Here is a 20,997-nt window from a genome sequence, read left to right as displayed (position 1 = left end):
AGTAAATTCATTACAAAACGTAGATTCAATTTGGAGCGACAGTAAATTGCTTATTACTCTTCATTTTGCAGATATAAAATGTTATAGAAGACCTGAAACGCAGATTCAGAAAACTTGCATAAAATGTATACAGTGTATTTCAGCTATTGCTACCACAATGGCTGCTGAATGTGTGTTTTGCCAATATTTTTTAAAGAATTCTGCATAAATACCTGCTTAGAGTAACAATTTTTTAACCTAATGAACCTGTAGTTAATTTCAGCAATTCCTTATTTTTGAAGCAAAGTCACTGATAATCACACCAGGCTGTAGCAACAAAGTGCTAGTGGCAATTCAGTTGGGACAGAAAAACAATTCTCTTCAAAGAGTTTCTCTCTGGAGCATCTGCCATCAAAAACTGTCTTGAACCCAGTTGATTTAAAGCTGATAAATGACATAATTAATGCCATGGAGGAAGAAAATAAGGAATTAATATCTCTGTTCCCCACAATACAAGAAACAGTGAACACTAAATGAAATTACCAAAAAGCAGAATGAAAACACAAGGCAGAGCTTTTTCTGGAAAGCAGATTAAATTGCCACAGGATGTTGTGGAAACCGTATCACTGGATGAGGAGAGGAGCAACAAAGGTATCACAGCATTAACTCTGCTCCTGTTGTTAGCAATCCCCTGCATGGGGATGTGAAAGCAGTGCTATACAAATATATACACATATATATGTATGTATGTGTGCAGATATTTATAAAAGCAACCACAGCCTCTCAGTTGTGTGTGCTGTGATTCATCAGCAGCAATGGGTTTTGGCAGGGACATAATTTCAAATCTTCCACTGAGGATGCCTGCCAGAATGTTGTTGGACAGAGATAGGATGGAGAAAGTTATTTATAAATGGGGATAATTAGGTCCTGTGCTTATTAGTGTTGGGAATGAAACAGAAAGACGACATGTGCAGTAATGAGTATTGTAATATGAGAAGATGCTCTCCATGATCTTCTACTTGTTGATCGAAAAAATTAAATTCTCGGGTGAAATAACATCAAGTTCAGATTGTGGAGGGGTGTGTCGTGCTGCAGGACAGCTCTCAGTTATACTAATGCAAGTTTGGAATATTTCCACAGGATCCAGGTGCTGATTGTTGTAACTGAGATTAGACTCCGTTTCCCCAGTCCTGAACTTTGCATTTTGTGTTCAGGCAAAAATAAACGCAGAACAGACACAGGAACTATACTAACTCCCCTCATTTGGAAGCAAAGGCTCTGGACCACGCTGCGAGGTGACAGCGCTCAGTCCGATGCTGTGCTCATCATCTCTCAGCAGAGGCAAAGCTATTTCTGGGTCTCAGCAGTCATGTAGATGTACGTTACATCCCTTTTTTCTTGAGAAATACTGTCACTGGGACAAATTCATCTTTCCATTGGTGTTCGCCCTAGAGGTACAAACACAGCACACGCAGTGTGAAATTCATCCACATGAGTATGAAAGGAGCTTGAGCTCCTTGAGTCTCTGTAGAGCACCCAAAACAACGTTCTCAGGCCATGTCTTACTGGAGTGGTTGTCACACAGTAAATCAAGAAAATAGCAATTAATATTCAACAATTCTTAGCTCCTGGCTTTGTACCAAACGTAGTAGATAGTGTGATGAATGTGTAATAAGACACTTAAGCACACAGCTGCGTTTAAATAGGTGAATATCCCATTGATTTTTCTTACTTCTCAAGCTATTTGGACTGATCTCACAATGCTTGGGGTTTTTAAGGCCCCATGCTCCTGAAAGTCTTAAGTAAACATTTGCTTATGGACGTTTCTGAGTCCTCACTATGAGTGAGGGAAAAAAAACATCTTCAGCATTGCAGAGAAAAGCTTGAAATACGAAAATCCTACTTCTCCAACACTCCCCAAATCTGAGGAAAGTAAGTGTCGAGCTCATTATTTCTCCTGAAACATGTGGGGTTTTTAAACACTGGCACAATACTGACGAGGTCCACTGACTTCAGAAAGATTATTCATGTATTTAAAGGCAGTGCACTCCAGGTGCTTTGCTCGGTCTGGACCTTCATCTCTGAAACAGGGATGGTGTTGGGAAAGCTGCTCTGGCTAAATCGGAGCTGCAGCTGCTGTTTCTGCTGTGTCGCCTGCAGACAATGTCACACGTGTGGTTCACTATCTGGCAGGTTCTGCAGACTGGTAGTTAGCACCCCAAAACCTATTTCATCCCAAGGTTTTGCCTACACAGCCTCAATGCAGCTTGTATGTGAAAACACTGCATTTAAATGCTTGTTTCCAAAAAAAAGAACAGCGGAATTTAGACAGCCTGGGCCAAGCCCATCCCTGGTGTGATACTGCTGAAGTAAAGCAGGGAATATCTGCAACAGCTCCCGACAGAAAGTTAGGAAAGAATATGCATTTGGGGGGAGTTAGAATTTTGCCTTTATATTTATTGTAAATAATTAAATGGATTGTTAAAACTAGAAATCTCCTAAATGATGTAATTGTGTACATCGCAGGACCTCAAATGATTCTGCAAGCAGAGTGCTTTCTCTCCTGCTAAGTGAATTTTGCACATCAGGTCTTTTAAAGGTTTGCCAATGCACCTACAAGTAGAGCAGGGTTTAGAGCCTACTCTCTGGTACCTAAATTAATACTGAAGAACTAACAAATGCAACAGAGCTTATTTTCATTTCTAAAACAGGAAAAAAAAATATAGAGAGATCAGTTCAACTTTGCAAAAGCAGCAAATGCTGTTGCAAAAGCAAATTCTCCCTTGCTGGTCAGGATTATGAAAATGCCTGAGTTCTGTTGCGTTGTCGTGAGCCATCAGCAGCACCTGTGCTTCATTAGCAAAATAAGAGTTTACTGTTCTCTAAGACAAAAATGGCGTGGGAGGGGCAGTCCTTGAGGCAATAATGTAAAATCCCCTTTTGTTTCCTGGATAGTGATTACAGTAAAGTACTTTGCTTATGTTTCCATTCCTTAGCCCATCTGTTTCAAGTTAAACCCTTCTGGCATGATACATCATTATTTATTAGAGCGTTACATCAGATAATGCAGTGTTAGTTTTGCTGTTTTAAACCCTTAGTTTCATGAGTAGGACTTCAGGGGCACCACTGAATGTGTTTACTTAATGAAAGGGCTAGAATGTATTAATAAAACTAGTTCACCAGTTCCAAAATTACTCTTTTTTATTTAGGTCCTTCCTTTCAGAAATATAATTTTGGTGTGTCTTTTGATTTGTAACTCTGAATGTTTGTGTTTGGCAGAGTGAAACCTTCTGGTTTTAAAGGACTGAAAGCTGAGATACTGAGAAGGACTTGTTGATAATAACCTGAAACTGTCAGACACCTAAAGGTGCAAATACATGATGGGGTGCCCAAATACAAATATCTCCTTCAAAATCTTTTATTGCTTTAACTGGGCAACTCATACAAACCAAAGTTGCTTAAAAGCAGTATTCTCTCTTGCTCTATTAAAAAACATATATATTAAGTGAGCTTAAGTAGCATCATTTTACAAGCCCAAATTTTAAACTAGTGTATCATTTATATTTTGCTGGATCTCAAGCAGGCCAGTATGACATCAATATTTCCTTTAAGAGAGCCAGCAGTAAGTCCATAGTATATGTCTGAATACATTTGGATGACATAATGTTTCCTTTTTCTCGCTCTGTCTCTTTTGAGAAAAATTTACCGTTTTGTTTTTCTTTTTTATAGATTGGGAAGGTGGAAAAGGCCTTTAAAACCTCCATATTCCTCATTTCAAACATCCTTTTATTACTCAAAGTGTTTTGTTTAAAAAAAATGCCTGAAAGTTCATAAATTTTGCTTGCCAATTGCAGGCTAGAGACCTGCCCTTGCTCTCCCTGGAGCTAATGGTAAAACATCCAAACATTGACTCATCCGTGCAGCGAGCCAGGTCCCGTACAGAAAACAGGCATTTTTCCTGTGCTGAAGGAAACTCTGCGGCTGCAGCTGCTCCTGCCAACGCGACACCTTTAGTCAGGCCGCATTTGTACAGGCTTTTCTGCCAATCATGCTGGCTTTCTGACTTCTGGTTTGCTTTGCTCTGGTCACAACACAGGTAAGAGGCCACCCTAACCCTGGGTACCTTGCTTGAAGGGATCTCTCCATCCACCCCCAGGAATCAGCCCTGAGTGTTGGACCTGGAGTATCAGTAGCACAAGCAGTTGCTATTTTAGCTAACAGAATAATTCCATTAGTGGGTACCATCAGTACATGGTTATCCTCTTAGATGGATTTTCTGCTCACAGATGAAATACAACACAATAGAAGTGATTACAATAGTAGCAATATGAATAAATATAAAAAAACAAAGAGCAAGGAGGAGTTGCTAATGTAATACAGGACTGTATATTCAAGCTAGTGGTAACTTTCAACTAATTGGAGGGTTTTTTAACCTAATTAAATTCCAAGTTTACCAAATAGTAAATATAATCTAATTAAAAATAACATTTTTTGACTTAGTGAGTAAAACCTTAGATAATCTCAAAAGGCTTTTGCATGTGAATTGTATAAGTGAATTAGTGACTAAGCCAAGCAAAAATAAACTGCAGATTGTGAGCATATGCACAGAACATTTCTGATGGTGAAGTCTCATTGCAGAAGAATGACACCCAAAATGCAGCACTGAGGCAAACAGTATTATCTATTTTCATTTCCTAGCACAATGAGATTGCCCAGATGTTCAGCAATACATTTTTGCTGAGGAAACAATTCTGATGATTGCCCAACAACAGCCCCAAACTTTTCTGGCAGTGAGCTGAGTGTGGGCCTGGTGTGAGTCGGTGCTGCTGTCATGTGCTTAGGAAACTTGCCTGTGTTTATACTGGGATTTTGACCTCGAGTGGCAGATTATTTGTGCAATCAAGGCCCCTTTAATAACACTCAGATTTCAAGCAGAACCATATGATTTTAGAATCCAAGCAATTAAGATATTTACCATTAATCATAGTATTTGTCCCACCCAGCTTCAGCCTGTCCCTGTCCCCAAATGCATGATGGTATCTGGTACAGGTTTTTCCTTCTTTTGTGAGTTTTTGGAGGTCAAATACAGCAACTGGGGTTCAGGTTAGATGGCGGGAAGGGGTAGGATACATGTGAGACAGTGAATAGAGAACGAGCGTTATGAGGGATAAAAAAGGCATTATAGAGGGAAAAGATTTAGAAGTAATTTGTGGGATGCGAGGAGTCTGAGACCTGGGGAAAAAGAACTGTGCTATTTACGAGGAATTTGGTGTGAAGTTCTGAAAAGAAACTCTTTCCTTCTGGGCTTTTAATATGAAAGAACATGCACAGTAGAAATACAGTAGAAATACACACACCTGCTTCTATGATAAGGGCTAATATTTCCAAGATAAACTAAAGAAAAATAATCAAATTAAAATTTTAAAGCTATACAAAAAGAAACAAAGCTGACTACCTTAAATATAGAGAATGAGGTGCCAAGAAGGATAAAGGACGAGGAAAAAAAAATCCAGTCTGTAGCAAATTTTCATTAGGGTCTCTGATTCATTTGTCTGTCCCCTGGGGCCACTGTTGATGTGTAAAATGTCTTGGAGCCAAAGAACTCTACTACAGTCAGCTCTGTTTCTCCGTCTGCACCATGTATGTGTGAGACAGAGACACAAAGTGGTGGACAGGGGAAAGACACTCGGCTGGGAAAGCTGGAAATTATTTAACTTCTTCAGCAGAAGGACAATTTTCTTTCGGGCAAGCACAGCGTCCTTGTCCCACCGAACAAAGGAGCTGTAAGCACCACAGCTCAGCAGAACAGACCCCTGTATGCTTGGAGGAGGGAACAGACTCTATTTGCAGTTGTTCTGGAGTCACATTGATTGAAATCTGCTGTTGGAAGCTGTGTACCCAGCTGGCGTGTTGGTGGGATAATGCAAATAGTGCAATTTGTGGTGCAGGGAATGAGGGTAGGGAGGTGAAGCTTAAACAGGTGGACAGGAATGATAAGAATGCGTAATTAAATGTGCAAAGGCTGAGTAATGGAATCTGGAACATCCACCAGCATTCTGCAAACTGCTGAATTTAACAGGTAGAAATTGGTGCCTAATTTCAGATGCTTCTCTTTCCCCAAGGCTTCTGTTGCAAGGTTATTATGGCAGTACCATTGCTGATCTAACGACAATTAACATTCCAGTTTGACCACATAGTTTCTTCTGTATGATGCAACGCTGGTGGAGCTACCCTGAGATCTTGCTTCTCAAAGGAGTCTCCTTTATACGCTGTGAGGATGGGAATGGCCGCCCTGCTGCAAACCAGTTCTGCTGTGGGCAGCTGACTGATGGCCAGTTGTACTTCCCCAAACCCTCGTTCTGTTTCCAACGTCAGGAACCCATGCGGACTGCATGAGACCAATTCCTCTGTAAGTCAGCTGAATATGATGCGTCTTTACCCATGGAAGTTGGAGCCTCCCATTCGTGCAAGTGGAGCTCTCACGCTGGCACCCGCATTGGGTGGTTAAAACCAGGCAGGGCTGGATGTCATAGATTCATAGAATGTCAGGGATTAGAAGGGACCTCAAAAGCTCATCCAGTCAAATCCCCCCACCAGGGCACGAACACCTCGATGATGTAACACGGGAAGGTGTCCAGGTGGGTTTGAATGTCTCGAGAGAAGGAGACTCCACAACCTCCCTGGGCAGCCTGGTCCAGTGTCCACCACCCTCACTGAGAAGAAGTTTCTTCTCATATTTAAGTGGAACCTCCTGTGATACCAGTTTGCACCCGTTGCCCCTTGTCCATTGGTTGTCACCGAGAAGAGCCTGGCTCCATCCTCCTGACACTCACCCTTTATATAAACATTAATGAGGTCACCCCTCAGTCTCCTCCAAGCTCCAGAGCCCCAGCTCCCTCAGCCTTTCCTCACACAGGAGATGCTCCACTCCCTTCAGCATCTTCGTTGCTCTGCGCTGGACTCTCTCCAGCAGTCATCTCCCTGCCCAGCCCGTATCGGGCTCCCGGCCACCAGGCTGGGGCACAAACCGGTTCTCGGCTGTCCAGGCAGGATCGGCCCCTCCGACTGGACGCCTGAGCAGCGCGGCTGAGGGAGGCAGAGCTCAGGCTGCCCGGAGGACCGGCCCAGGGCTGGGGCTGAGGCGGGCTCAGCTCCCCAGGCGCAGCGGGAGCCGCTGCCGCTCCCGCCGCCCGTCCCGTCCCTTCGCGGAGGAATCTTGCCCCACGCCGCGCGCCGTCCGGGGCGGGGCGCGCGCTCGGCGGGTGGCGCGGGGCTGAGGGGGCACGCGGCCCGCCATGTCGTTCCGCCGTGCCCTGGCGCTGGCCGCCTGCGGGCTGGCGGGCGGCTCCGTGCTCTTCTCCGCCGTGGCCAAGCAGCCGGCTCGGGGCGGCGACGCCGAGCCGCGTCCGGGGGGCTCTGCTGCTCCCGCCACCGTTCCCTCCGCGTCCGCCGCGCCGCCGGGTTTGCTGCTGCTGCCGCCCGCCGCCGCCTCCTGCCCGCCGGCCCCCGGCTGGATCGAGAGACCCGCCGGGACCGGCGGCTACTGGGACAGCAACTGGGACAGGTGAGCGCGGCGGGGCTGAGGTGGCGGCGGCTCCCTGCCCGCCTGGATGGGACCAGCTCCCGGGTGGCCTTGCCGAGGGGCCCGGAGGGACCAGCAGCCGCGGGGCGGCGGGAGCTGCCGGTGAACGCCTTTGGGAGCGGGGCTGCGGGGGTGAGCGCCCTTCGGCGGGAACGAGCAGGGGGGCCCGGGCTGCCCCGCGGGAGCTGCCAAAGCCCCGCTGAGCTGGAGCCTTCGCCCGCGGCCCATCCGAGCCCGGGGACAGGGGCTCAGCCCGGGACTGGGCAACCCCATGGCTCCGGGGTCAGGTCGAGAATCCACAGGACCCTTTTTCAGGTGAAATTTGAGGTGGTAGGCTGTTCAGAGCAGAATGCAGTTGAAATTCTTGATTCTCCTTGAAAATTCTTGACATTCAGGGGCACTTGTGTGCTCTGAAGGGATGCCCTCACTGTGTTTTGCTTTAGGTAGTTCAGAGACTTTCCCCGTGTGAAGATGTGCAGATCCCTTCATTCTAACGCTTCCATGCAGTGAGACTGCGAAGCCTTGGCTTGTGATAAATGTGTAGATGTGCCTGTGTTTTTTTAACATGGTGTTAGCCATATCTCGATATCACTTTATGTCTACACCAAGATTTCTGTGTTCAATAGGAGCACTCTTGTGGATGAAAAGCATTGCATGTGCTGGGTGTGTGTCAGGCCTACTGCTCGTGTTGGCCGTGACCCTGCAAGTTGGTGTTTGTAAATCCTTGTAACGTTGCTTTGAACCTGACTTGTGTTTTTCAGTGTTGGAATATGTTCACCCAAGGGTTAATGACATTTTTTTTCTGATTTTTTAATTAGGATGTGCAAATATCTGTACTGAGGTTTGGCACATTTAGCTTCTGTCTGGTAGAATTATCTCCCCAGGGACACATATGTCAGGCTCCAGTTTAATCATAGTAAATCCAAACTTAAGCACTAACAGATTTTTATTGTATAATGCATCTTGTTTTGGTTTTTGAAATGCTACAGAATCAAACGCTCATATAAATAGGACTATGTACACCTTAATTATAAAACCAAAATTTTCATTGAATAAGGTTGTACCTGGTTTAGCAGTTGTACAGAGAGAGGTACTAAAGGATGTTCAGTTGCACATCCAGGCCTTTTTAGTTCAGAAAAATGGTTGATTTTCTTCAGGGATTCTGAAGTACTTTCAGACTTGTATAACTCTTCTTTTTTTTTAGCCAATTCAGGAAGTAGAGATTGTGGTGTAAGTGATGCAGTCGTCCCAAGTGCCTGAACAAATACAGCTAGATAACAGTTACTAGCAGTTAAGGTTAGTGTAGTGTATCGCCATTTATCATAATGTGCAAACAGTGGAAATGTATTATGTAAATATATTAACACAGATCAATTTTAGTTTTCTGCTGCTTGGTGTCTACCAATTGGTGTAGTGTGGCTTTGGCCCACACCTGGTTGAAGTCTTAATATTGGTTTTTGGATGATGTTGGCAGAAACACTTAACATGTAAAGTTATTAAATGGCTTATAGATACACAGAGCATCTGACCGCTTCTCTTTTGGGGGCGAGGAATGATTTACAAAGTCAAATCAGGAGCAAATAAGCAGATACTACACTATTAACAACTGATGGCTTTTCAAGTTTGAAACAAAATAATGCAAATACCTTGTTTTCAAACTTCCTTGATCTGATCTGATGCTACACCTAGGATGTTCCATTGCATTGGTCTGTGCCACTTGCACAGGAATTGTACAGCTCAATTCTTGGACAAGACTAGATATAGTTTCATTCATGTAAAATACTTTGTTCTAATAAAGCTTCTGTTCACTGGAAAGCTTGGTGTGGGATGGGGTGGGAAGGCTTTGAATTATTTTCTAAATTTCTGGACTGCATGTACCTTCCTATATTTTCTGAGTGGTTCTTGCAATTAGTTTTATTAGAAATCAAACTATAAATACCTGGATTTCAAAGTATGTTACCAGAATGAAGACATTTGTCGGGCTGACTAACAAGTTTCGGTGACATGCAGGTGAAAAGGGAGCTGTCATGGATTAAGTGATACTTTTATTTTAGTAGGGTTTAAATGTGGTTCCTGTCACTGCCATTGCTTTTTAGCGAAGTTCTGTCCACCTATGATCTTTGGTGATTTTGTTTTTTATAAGGGAATGCAGAAAACAGAATTTGTCAGCTTCTGAGTGTCAGCAGCCTTGAAGAACCTACTGAAGTTAAGTCTTAGTAGTATTAAAAGTTTTCCTGCTCATAAACTTTCTAAAACTAGCTTATGCTAAAAATATTGTTAAGCTTGGCTATCTTCTCATGACTCGTTAATGCAGCTGGTGCTTTTCAGAGCACATATTACCATTGAGTAACTTCTGGGGTGCCGGAGGGGAGAGCGCAGGATTTCCACTCGGGCGTTTCTTGTTACGTGTTTCTTCTGTAGGATGAGTTAATCCCTGTGTTACTTTACAAACGTGCTTAAATTTTTCAAACATTTTTTCTGTTCTCCTAATGGATCTTTCCAGCAATATAGTTTCTACTGAATCAAAAGAAGTATCCCATGAAATAGCAATGAAACTTCTTGTTATTTGACTATTGTTTCATTTTTAATGCTTCACTGAACTGTGTTAACAGCTTAAGGAATGTGTTGAGCTTCATTGTTTGATAGAAATCATGTCTTTGCTAGAGCAAAATGGATGCAGGGCTTTTAAAAACCAATCTTGCGGTGAACTGTAGAAATAGGTATGTGAAGCAGCAATTTTCTATGACCAAATTACTTTGTCTCTAGCTGAGTACAAATTAGATTCTTGACTGAAAATCCATAAACAAATAAAGTATAATTATTATAATGGAAGAAGTGACATCTGGTATGAATTAAATAAATTAACTGTTCTTTAACTATGAGATCAAGGGAGAGGATTTATGCTCCGAGGTGGAGAGGCATAGCAAAGGGATTTGTATTAATGGGGTAGAGGATCTGTGTGGGGGACTAGAATACTAATCCGTGGGCGATTTGGGCAGGGTTGGTGATGATAGTGCAGTGTTGGTGTCGGCAGCAGCAGATCCGTGGCACTGATCTGTGGCACCGGGAGAGGTAGGGGAAAATCCTCGGTGCCTCTTGAGGAACTGGATGAGCTGTCGGGGCGATGCGCGACAGGAAAGGTGATGGGGTGCAGGGGGGTGATGGGGTGCGGCCTGACAGCATGGAAGGAAGATTAAAGTGGCATGAGGGGAGAGAGTGATGGAGAAGATGAAAGGGTAAGTGAACGCTCCAGGCTGAAAAATAAATGTTACTGGAGAGACCTGATGTGACCTGGTTAATTTAAAACACAAAATAATTCTTGATGTGCACTGCAGAACGTTGGAGTCTTTCTAGGATATCGTTGGGTTTGGTTTTTTTGTTGTTTTTTTTTTTTAGTCATTTGATGTAAATGCAATTGATGAAGTGCAAATTTTGTAGTTGTTTTCACAGGGCCTTTTAGATACAGAACATTTTCATACCTTTATGATCAGTCAGCACCTCTTCCTCTCTTCCTCAGTATCATTCACAGTTAGTTTTTCTTGTCAAAAAAACTACCATTATACCTGTGACAAAATCAGTGAAAATCCGAAGAACAACCATTGAATTGGCAGGAATTTGAGTATAAAGTCTCTGGTAGTGTTTACAATCTTGTCCAGACAGACTTTAGCTTTCATGTTTTAGTGTACGCCATTGGTTTGCATTATGATTTTTCTGTTGTGTTTGTTGCTTTTTTTTCCCAGGAGTGAATTGAGAAGTGGCTGTTACTGAACAGCAAATTTATCTGTGTCAGTAACGCCTTTTAACCTGCAGCATTAACTGTTGGTTTTTTGTGTGGGTTTTTTTTTTTTTTTAATTGAGGCTTTTATTTATAGCTTTTGCATGATAGTTTGCATCAGTTTTGTGGTATAAATGGCTAAATAGTCAATTTCAGTACTTCAGCTATAGCCAGAACTAAGGGAAGACTACCAATCTGTAAATCTTCTCTATCTAAAAATGACGTTTTAAATGTGTTTGTTTAGACGTGAACCACTGGCTCTTATCAACCTCAAAAAGAAAAATGAAGAAACCGGGGAAGAAGAACTTGCCTCACGCTTAGATCACTGCAAAGCAAAAGCCACCAGGCACATATTCCTTATCCGTCATTCTCAATATAATTTGGATGGCCGGGCAGATAAGGACAGAACTCTGACGCCACTTGGTATGTACAGCTAGAAGCATCATACTTTGCACTTTGAGAAAATTGTTTTCACTTGCTGCTGTCCTGATGAGTACAGGTTGGTAACTGAGCTCTGCTCTGGGTCTCTCTGCCAAACCTTAATCCACTTCATGGATCCTTTGTGGCAGAAGGATGTCGTGAATAAGTTTGTTTTTTCTATTTTTGATCCTCTAAATCCAAACATTAAAACCTGCTTTACCAAGTTCTAAACACACTCAGTTGTAAAGAAACCTCACAAAGGAAATTTCCAATTATCTTAAGGTTGCTTGAGCACTTTTTCTTGCTGGCTGACGTAATCGCCCAAGGCTAAGCTTTTAAAGTTCGCTCCATGACTAACTTTGGGATAGATTTATCTTAGAAGGTGGCTTGTGTTTCTGTTGTTAATTTTGCTGATTTATTAAAAGAATACCCCTGACTTTCAGTTGGAGTGTTTATAATTAAATACGTTTCACATTTGCTACTATGCACTGTTTCTGGGAATATGGTTAATCAGTTACGTGAAATGAGAATAACTTCTGTCTGTCTTAATCTTAATGAATTGATCCAGTGACTAGGTCTCAAATGTTAATTAGTATTACTTTAATAGTGTGCTTAAAAGGCAGTGGACACTTTCTTGATTCTATGCATGCCAATACTGTTCTGAGGGGGGAAGAATTGCTGTGCAGTGCTGCTTTGAGTTTTGGAAGTCTGGTGTCAAATGTTTAGTAGAAAAGCCATTCTTTCCCCAGTCAAGTCTTAACCACCAGTGTGCAAACAGGAGCGAAATGCTAATTTTAGGACTAAGATGCTATTTTAAGGTGATAACAAAGTATAATCTTAATCCTGTCTCATCCTGTGCCTTGGATAAATTACTTAAACTGTCTGCTGTCTTTTCACCTACCAACCTGAAAAACGGAATAAAGCCTTCCCTAGGGTATCCAAGTGCCGTGATTCTTAACTGTTCCAAGGTGATGTTGCCTTTATGAAAAAAGCACCGTCAGGTCTGAGTGGATCTGTTTGACGCGGTCTCCTCTTCTGTGCTCCCGGAACAGAGAGATGGCAGATGGCTTGGGTAGTGCTTTGATTGGAAGTGGCTCCCTTGGGATGGGGCAGGCAGGGATATTGAATACTTCAGTGAAAAGCTCTCAAGGTTTTTATGTATATATTTTAAAATAAAACAAACAACCAGCCCCTAGAACGAACAACCCTCTAACTTTTCCTGCCGATGGAAATGCAACTTGAAATTATCCAGCAAGTAAGCTTGATCTGAATAAGTAGTGACTCTGGTAAAAATGTTTTCTGATTACTTTTTGAAAGGAACAAAACCTGACATGAATTCAGACCTTTTATGTCCGCCGTACAACTTTTTTGGTAGTTTGTGTGAGGTGTTTATGTGAGTGTCACCAATTTATATGATGAATATAATTTTTAAGGTCGAGAGCAGGCTGAACTGACTGGACAAAGACTGGCAAGCTTGGGATTAAAATTTGATCAGATTATCCACTCCTCCATGACTAGAGCAACTGAAACAACTGAAATTATAAGCAAACATCTCCCAGGTAAAGTGACTTCCTTTAATTTTTCATTGTTTTCTGATCCTTAAAACTTCTTCCAGTAGAATTCTAAGCTTGTCTTTAAGGTTGAGATGTTAGCCAGATTCTAGCCCTGTGTGAATATGAGTTTGCAGAGAAACTGACAACCCCAATTCTGCTTATTTCCAGTTTATTTTTAGAAATACAAGAGGGATCTGCCCCTCTGACTGACTCGCTGCTGCCTGTATGTGCTGCGGTGTAGAACTCTGCTGGTTGGTCTGCACTGAGGCATTTTGTAAAGCAAAGACTGTCAGAGATCAGCAGGATTGGCTCTGTCCTCAGTCTCGGGGGCAATAGCACAGGGGAGAAGAGGATCATACGCTCCAGTTCTTGTACTGATGCTGGCTGGGTTAGTTAACAGGCCCTTCTGTGTAGCTTTAGCATTAATTAGCAGTATGCGCTAGCTGACAAACAGCTTTAGATTAACATCCTTGCAAGTGCGTTTCTTCAAAGAGCAGCAGACTGGGAAGACTCGACTTGCTGTGCCAAGCTGGTCTGGCTGTTCTCAGTGGGAATAAACTTTGTCTTGCTGACAACAAAACGAGTGTGATGGAGAGTTTCACACCCCTTGATAGGAAGTGTGTAGACTAAAATGGTCTTTAGGAAGCAGAGGAAGACTTTCTTGAAGAAAGAATATGAAAAATTTATGGATTGTAGAGTTGTGGGCCTGTTTGCAGTGGCAGGAGAAGTAAGAACTCCTTTCTGAATGAGTATTTAATATTTCAGGAGTCAAAAAAATCAGTACTGATCTGCTGAGAGAGGGAGCACCTATAGAACCAGACCCTCCAGTCTCTCACTGGAAACCAGAAGCTGTGGTAACTTTTTACTTTTTTTTTTTTTCTCTGCATTGGTTTTGGTTTTTAATACACTTTATATTGACAGTAGCAATAACTTGCAGTGTCTGAGCTGATGCTTTTTATCTTAGACCTTAGATAATTGCGTACTCTTCTCCCTGATAAGTGTACAGAACAGTTAAAATAATTTACAGTCTTTAAGTATTAGTTCAGCCTCAAGTGTGCACCCTGTGAAGAAGGACTCTTTAGAGGCTGCAGCCCATCTGCAGATGCAGAGTGGCACACACTGCTCTGAGCTGTGTTTAACTCTGAACTCTGTGCCATTAGCAGTATTACGAAGATGGAGCTCGAATTGAGGCTGCTTTTCGAAACTTCATTCATAGAGCTGATGCGAAGCAGGAAGAAGACAGCTATGAGATCTTTGTCTGCCATGCCAACGTGATCCGCTATATCGTGTGCAGGTACGTGTTAGATCACGTGTTCATCTGTGTTCTTTAAAAGGTTTTACTAAATCCGCGTTGGCGTATGGCACCGTGAGCAATGTGTGGATTGGGCTTGTTTGATGTGGTTGGAGATCTGTGCCTGCACTGTGAGCAGATGCTTCTGCAACTCCATCACAGGATTGAACTGCATATAGAGGACAAATTTGAAAATTGGAACATTTTCATGCTAATTTTAAAGTGAAAATGACTAAATCGGTGAAAATTGAAACCTGTTTGTACATCTGAACTGTCTCTTTAGTACCATTTCCTTCTGCTTTCTATAAACCTGAGGACAATGCCTGTTGGAAAAGAACAAATAGAGCATCTATCTGGATGTGTCTTTTTTGAGGTGATATGAATCTGATCTTATATAATGAATGATTGATGTAGTTTAGGGAATTCTTTACTAATGGAAATTTTTGTATTATGTTCAAGTTGTATTAGTGTGTTTTTGCAATAACATCCAGTATTGGATTAGAGGGGAGAGTGGATCTTTCCACCATCATCAAGGTTGTTCATGAAGGAGAAAACAGTTCTGGATCTTTGCCTGTCTCTGTATCCAGTCAGCTGAGTCTGTTTTATTCCTCTTCCCTATCAACAAAACACTGTCTGTAATACCATTTGTCTTGAGCAGGGCAGATGTGATTAAACTTTTATCTGATCAATACCTATAACAATTTCAGTGAGCTTTATTTAGCTGAGCTAGTTAAATGCTAGCCTCTCTGCTCTGTGGCCTGCTTTAGAGTGCTTCAAAATTGCTATACTTAAAAATATTGATCAGGTAAACAGAAAATTCTTTGCTGTGCCAAGAGAGATCATCTTGCTGCTACCTAAGTTTTTTCTGAAATAGCCATATACTTTTTGCTGTTTCTTCCCTCTTATTTTTAACTTCTGTGCCTTCCATTCCAGCCCATCTGATACCACAATTGGCCACGATCCGTGTAGCGTTCCCTTTGAACCTAGCTTGACTGTAGCTGTTTGTTACTCAGTTTCTTAGCCTCTCTGAAAGACTGTCAGAGCGCCAAAACCAAGTTATTCCTTGTTATCTGAGGCAAAATATGTCTGAGACAACTTCATGTTTTCTCCAGCTGTTTACTGCAATTGATTGAGCTCCCGAGGCTGTCCTGTTAGGAATTTTAGAGTAGCTGGAGGCTAGCTGTGATTCTGTGTTTCTACAAAAAGCATGAGGTACTTTTTCTTGCCACTCCTGGGGAACAGTAGAGCTGATGAAGAGTACTTCTTGTGAATCTATTCCATAGGCATATACAGGCAAGTGCAAGGAATTCCTGTCTGCCTCCTCTCTACTCTTGTTATGCACCTGTCCATGTTGACAAGGCTAAAATAGTGGATAAAAGCGCGCTGTTTGCCACTTAACACCTGTGTTCTGCGGAGGAGGCCACTGAGGTGCTGCCGTCTTCTCCACCAGTCCTGAGCTGCACAGGGTTTGTGGTGCTGCAGTGAGCCCGTGCTGTGTGTCATCCTGTTTGTTTCGAGGTTGCTCAGAGTGCTCCCAGCAGCCCGTCCACGTTACAGTTTCCACCTTCTGTCGATTTGAATTAATCCTGTCTACAATAATCATACCCATCTGCTGGACTCTGCTTATGCAAGTGCATTATTGGCACTGGTCCAGTTACCAATGCTACGTTTTCATATCGGTTGCACAAGAAAAATATTTTTCCCAAGGCTGACTGGGGGAGCATTTGCATGCAAGCTGCAGAATGACCAACAGTTTTCTTTGTTTGCCGTAGCTGGAACAGGAGGTGATGCTGTGAGTGGCATGTTAATATAACTGCTTATGAATTAATAACTTTTTTATATTTTTTTTTTTTTACTAGAGCATTGCAGTTCCCCCCAGAAGGCTGGCTGCGCATGTCTCTTAACAATGGCAGTATAACTCACTTGGTGATACGTCCGAATGGAAGAGTGGCACTTCGAACGCTGGGTGACACAGGTTTCATGCCCCCAGATAAAATCACGCGCACCTGAACGAGCAAGACTGATGGCTGTCCAGGAGCTGCCTCTAGTCTCTTTGCACTAGTACATTCAGCTACAGTACCACTAGATTTTTATCTGTTATGTTGAGGTGTGATGCTGTCTTAAAAATATCCTTTAGCCCTCTTGCCTCCTTCATACATACTCATATCTGCCTTTCAGCCCAGAAGAGAAGAGATCTTTGTAAGCCTGAAGCTGTCCAATCCTCAAGTATTCCCCAGAATTCAGCTCTGGAATACAAAGAGATTGAATGTCTCTGTGCTCTGCAGTTGCAGGAGCACTGACTGTTGTCCTAGCCTGTGAATTTCTATAACCAAAACTTGCTCCGGTGGATATTTTTCTTGTGCGGTGGATATTTTTCTTGTGCAGGGAAGCAATTGGTGTGGGAACTGAACAGCCTTGTATTGCGCTGCAGGTAAAACTGAAGCGGACGACAGCTTGTTTCAGTTCTTGCAGAAGAAGTGACAAATGGTATTCTGCTGTTCAAAGGGGTAAGGCTTCAGCTTTTGTAAGCTGGTGAGGATGTATGTTTATGTGGTCATTGTTCCCCTCAGCCGTCTGAAAAAGCTCTTGTAAACTGTGCCTGGATCTTGTAAGCATAAAGCAAAGAGGGTAAAAAAAACACATTTGCCTCAGAGCTGTGGTGCTAGAATTAACTGCTCCTTATGTGAAGCGTTCCTCCATCCTCAGGAAGTACTTAAGCTATTCTGGGCAGTGTTTTTCAGTCTCGTAAAGCCTTTAACTAAAACTTGGGCTGTAGAGGGACGTAGGGATGAATTTGTAGCAGTAAGATGGAAGGAAAGCAGCAGTCTTCTGCATGTGCTTCCAGTTACTGACTCACACATTTTTGAGGAGTAGAGTCTTTGCTCCTATTGATTGGTAGATGTCAATACCTTCCTTTCAGAGTACAGAAATAACACCGCTCAGTTCCAGGCAGTGATATTTCAAGTCACAGGTTCTGCAGTATTGGAGAAAACTGCTGCTTAAAACTTGCCTGAATGGTGAAAAATATCTGTGGGTTGGCTTCTCTAGGCCAAGGCGCAGCACAGCTGCTGCACAACGCTGTACAGCTCCAACATCGCGGGACTTGTGCTAGGAAAAAGGGGGTGGCTGAAAACTAGGGTTCAGTTATGAAGGGAGGGCTCAGAAGCGTTTCATGTTAAGGCTGTTGGCACCCAACCTGGTGTAGTAACTTACCTCACTTAATAGTTGGAATGTTGAAAAATGTCACCATATGCCTCATGTGCCTTGGTGCCAGAGCACATACCACTATAGCAAATGTAACTGGTTTGGCCGGTTCTCTTAGCACCAAGGATGTTGCTGAGACCTTATGCTGGCTCCTGTCAGCTGGATGAAGCGCAATCATGACACATGCCCGAGACAAAGTTTAAGGGCTTGTTTGATACAGGACTGCTACATCAGGATCATTGCAAGGAAAATGGGGCTAGTAGGGAACAAAACATGATCGTTGTGTCGTGCAAGTCTTGGGGGCAAGAGGATTCCATCATGACGTATCTCTCATTGATGCAACGAGAATAATTTATCAGTTTTTGTCTATTAACTTTTAAAAAGTTTTGAATAAAATAACTGGTCTGCCTTTCTTCCTTGTCTCTTGGGCTGGGGAGCTGTGTAACTGTCTGCTCCAGAACATGTGGCTGAAGTGCTGCTCAGGGCCTGGTGTGTCCCTGCCAGCCAAGCAGTCTTGGCATCCTCCATTGACTGGGGCAACAGTTCGTTTACCAACTTTACATTTCAGATATTTGGAGTTAAACGGAAAAGCTAGTAACTTGTTCAGAGTTAATTATCATCCACAGAAATGTGTACGAGCAGCTCACAAGAGGTGACAGCTGGGCTCTGGTTGCAGCCCTTTGTGTTCCAGGGCTGTATCACTGACTGCACGTGGAACAGGAGCGCCACAGCTGGTGAGGTGGGCATACCGCTGTGCCCCATGCGCTAAACGGTCTGACGCTTCATTTCTGAATAGAAAGCAAGGTAATTCTATATTTTTAACATGACACTTGACTAATAAAAAACAAACGAAAAAACAAACAACTAATCTTTTGCACCTTTAAAAGTGAACTTTTGGCTAAGAAAACACGAGCAATATCAATCTGATGTAAGGCGTTTCTACAGGCCGTATGTAGAAGAGCTTTCTTCACAATCACGAATGATCAAATTGCTACATAAATTGCTATTTTTTTAATAGCTAGAGTGAGTATATTATTAGAAAAATTACATCTTAAGATGCAGTACAACTGGACTAATGCATGTTATATAACATGATTAAAAAATGTTCTCTTGACTGCACCAAAACAAAATTACCAAGTGAAAGGTGGGTGTAGGGGGAGCGTGTGCCATCTGACTACATACCAGTAATATACATTGAAATAATTTTTTTTAAAAAAGCACAGCATAACAAAGGTAAAAAGGAAAAAAGAAGTGTGTTAATGTCAGTCTCCTGGCTCTGACGAACTCTTACCAAAAGGGCACTGTGGCCACACAACAGCTGAAGGAGCAGGGTGGAAAACAGCAGCTGCACACCCAGCAACTTACACGTGAATTTGACCTTAACATGGTATTAGGCAGTTAAACATCTGCACAATTTATCCAGAATGACAAAGGCATTGTTTACATTAGGCTTAATTACAGAGAAAGAGCTAAATGAGCCTTTAAAAAAAATAATTTCTAAAATAGGAATGCTCTTCCCCGGCAGAGACCTATTGCACCAAATAATCAAACTTAGGAAAGAAAGAGGCATTAAAACACATTCCGCTCAGAAATCCCAGAAGAAATACTGTATGTGCCCATTGTAAGTGGATGCCACTTTTTTAAAAAAAACTTCTAAAAGAACAAAAAATTTAAAAAAGAAAAAAGATACTAAAGGCACTATTAGGCTTGCAGAAGCATTAAGTGCAGTTTTTTAGGTTTGTGCCAAATCATGAACCTATTGCAGGGTGTACGGTGTGCGAACAGTCGCTGCGATGTGCAGTGCGCTGCAGTACCCGCTGTGCCCACAGGCCGGCAGCACTGAGCCGGGTGCAGTACCCGCTGTGCCCACAGGCCGGCAGCACTGAGCCGGGTGCAGTACCGGCTGTGCACACAGGCCGGCAGCACTGAGCCGGGTGCAGTACCCCTGTGCACACAGGCCGGCAGCACTGAGCCGGGTGCAGTACCCCTGTGCACACAGGCCGGCAGCACTGAGCCGGCTGCAGTACCCGCTGTGCACACAGGCCGGCAGCACTGAGCCGGGTGCAGTACCCCTGTGCACACAGGCCGGCAGCACTGAGCCCCGGCGCGTTTGCTCCGCTGCCCGCCAGCACTCGCAGGCAGCGCCTCTGAGCTACCCCGCGGTGTCGCCCGTCTCCTCAGCTTTCCCCGGCTTGCAGCAGCACGCCAGGGTTTTTCCTTGACCCGCTTCTCTTGTCCTACACGCAGCCCCACGTCCATCTCCCAGCTGCTGACGGCCCTTTCCTGCTCCAAACGTGCTGCCTGTGATGGCCAAACGGCGTCTCCTGCCACAGCAACCATGTGGGAGGGGAACCCCCCCCGCTCCCAGCAGCAGGGCGATTTGGATATTGGGCGCGACTTTTTGTTCTGTGTTCTTTCTATTCGAGCCCATTGATTTTGATTTAATTTCTATTCCTCAGGTGCTCTATTCGCGTAGCCACGCCTCTTATTCCCATTCTCCTCGCCCCGTCGTCGCCCCGCCTCCGTTCCCCATGCGCCCTGCCCCACATGGTTCCTCTCACGATCTGATTGGTACGCTCCGCATTTTATTTGCATTCTCCCCGCCCATCGTCACCCTGCCCCTCGTTTGTGTGTGCCCCGCCCCCCGGTTTCCTCTCGCGATCTGATTGGTAAGCTCCGCATTCCATTTGCATTCTCCCCGCCCACTCGCCCGAACCCTGAGCCGATTTGCACATTCGGCGCGAGTTTTTCTTTTTCCTACCCGAACCCATCTATTTATTCCTATTTCTACTCCTATTTCTATTTCTATCTATTTCTATTTCTATTTCTATTTCTATTTCTATTTCTATTTCTATTTCTATTTTTATTTCTATTTCTATTATTTCTATCTATTAATTTCAATTTCTTTTCTCTTTCTGTTTCTTTTTCCCGGCGGCCCGTTCGACACTGTTCTTCTGATTTGCATGTCCCGGCCCTTAGCGGCAGCACGGCGCACTTGTACAGAGCGGCACTGCACATGCGCACCTCCCACAGGTGCAGTACCGCGATCTCGCCAGCAGGAGGCTGCAGCTGCACCCGACGGGAGCCGATTGGGTGGGTTTTTCGCCAAAATTGTTCGTTCTTTCTTTCTTTCTCTTTCTTTCTTTCTTTCTTTCTTTCTTTCTTTCTTTCTTTCTTTCTTTCTTTCTTTCTT

The 20,997-nt window shown here is 43.5% G+C and overlaps 1 protein-coding gene across 2 annotated transcripts; it reads left to right on the top strand.

Moving 5' to 3' along the window:
* The first annotated feature begins 7,249 nt into the window (after positions 1-7,249).
* Positions 7,250-18,217, top strand: PGAM5 (PGAM family member 5, mitochondrial serine/threonine protein phosphatase). 2 transcript variants are annotated; one of them, XM_065851713.2, is made up of 6 exons: positions 7,250-7,543; positions 11,581-11,759; positions 13,190-13,315; positions 14,075-14,163; positions 14,473-14,603; positions 16,460-18,217. In XM_065851713.2, exons 1-6 carry the CDS (start codon positions 7,275-7,277, stop codon positions 16,608-16,610), a joined length of 945 nt encoding a protein of 314 aa, XP_065707785.1. In that variant the 5' UTR covers positions 7,250-7,274; the 3' UTR covers positions 16,611-18,217. The 2 variants fall into 2 exon arrangements, with proteins under 2 accessions (XP_065707785.1, XP_065707784.1); XM_065851712.2 differs by having other exon boundaries at positions 7,251-7,543; positions 14,470-14,603.
* The last annotated feature ends 2,780 nt before the right edge of the window (positions 18,218-20,997 follow it).

This window comes from Patagioenas fasciata, chromosome 17 (assembly GCF_037038585.1).
Source record: "Patagioenas fasciata isolate bPatFas1 chromosome 17, bPatFas1.hap1, whole genome shotgun sequence".
NCBI lineage: Eukaryota > Metazoa > Chordata > Aves > Columbiformes > Columbidae > Patagioenas > Patagioenas fasciata.
The sequence above is the reverse complement of the archived record's forward strand: the minus strand, read 5'-3'. Positions and strand labels throughout refer to the sequence as shown.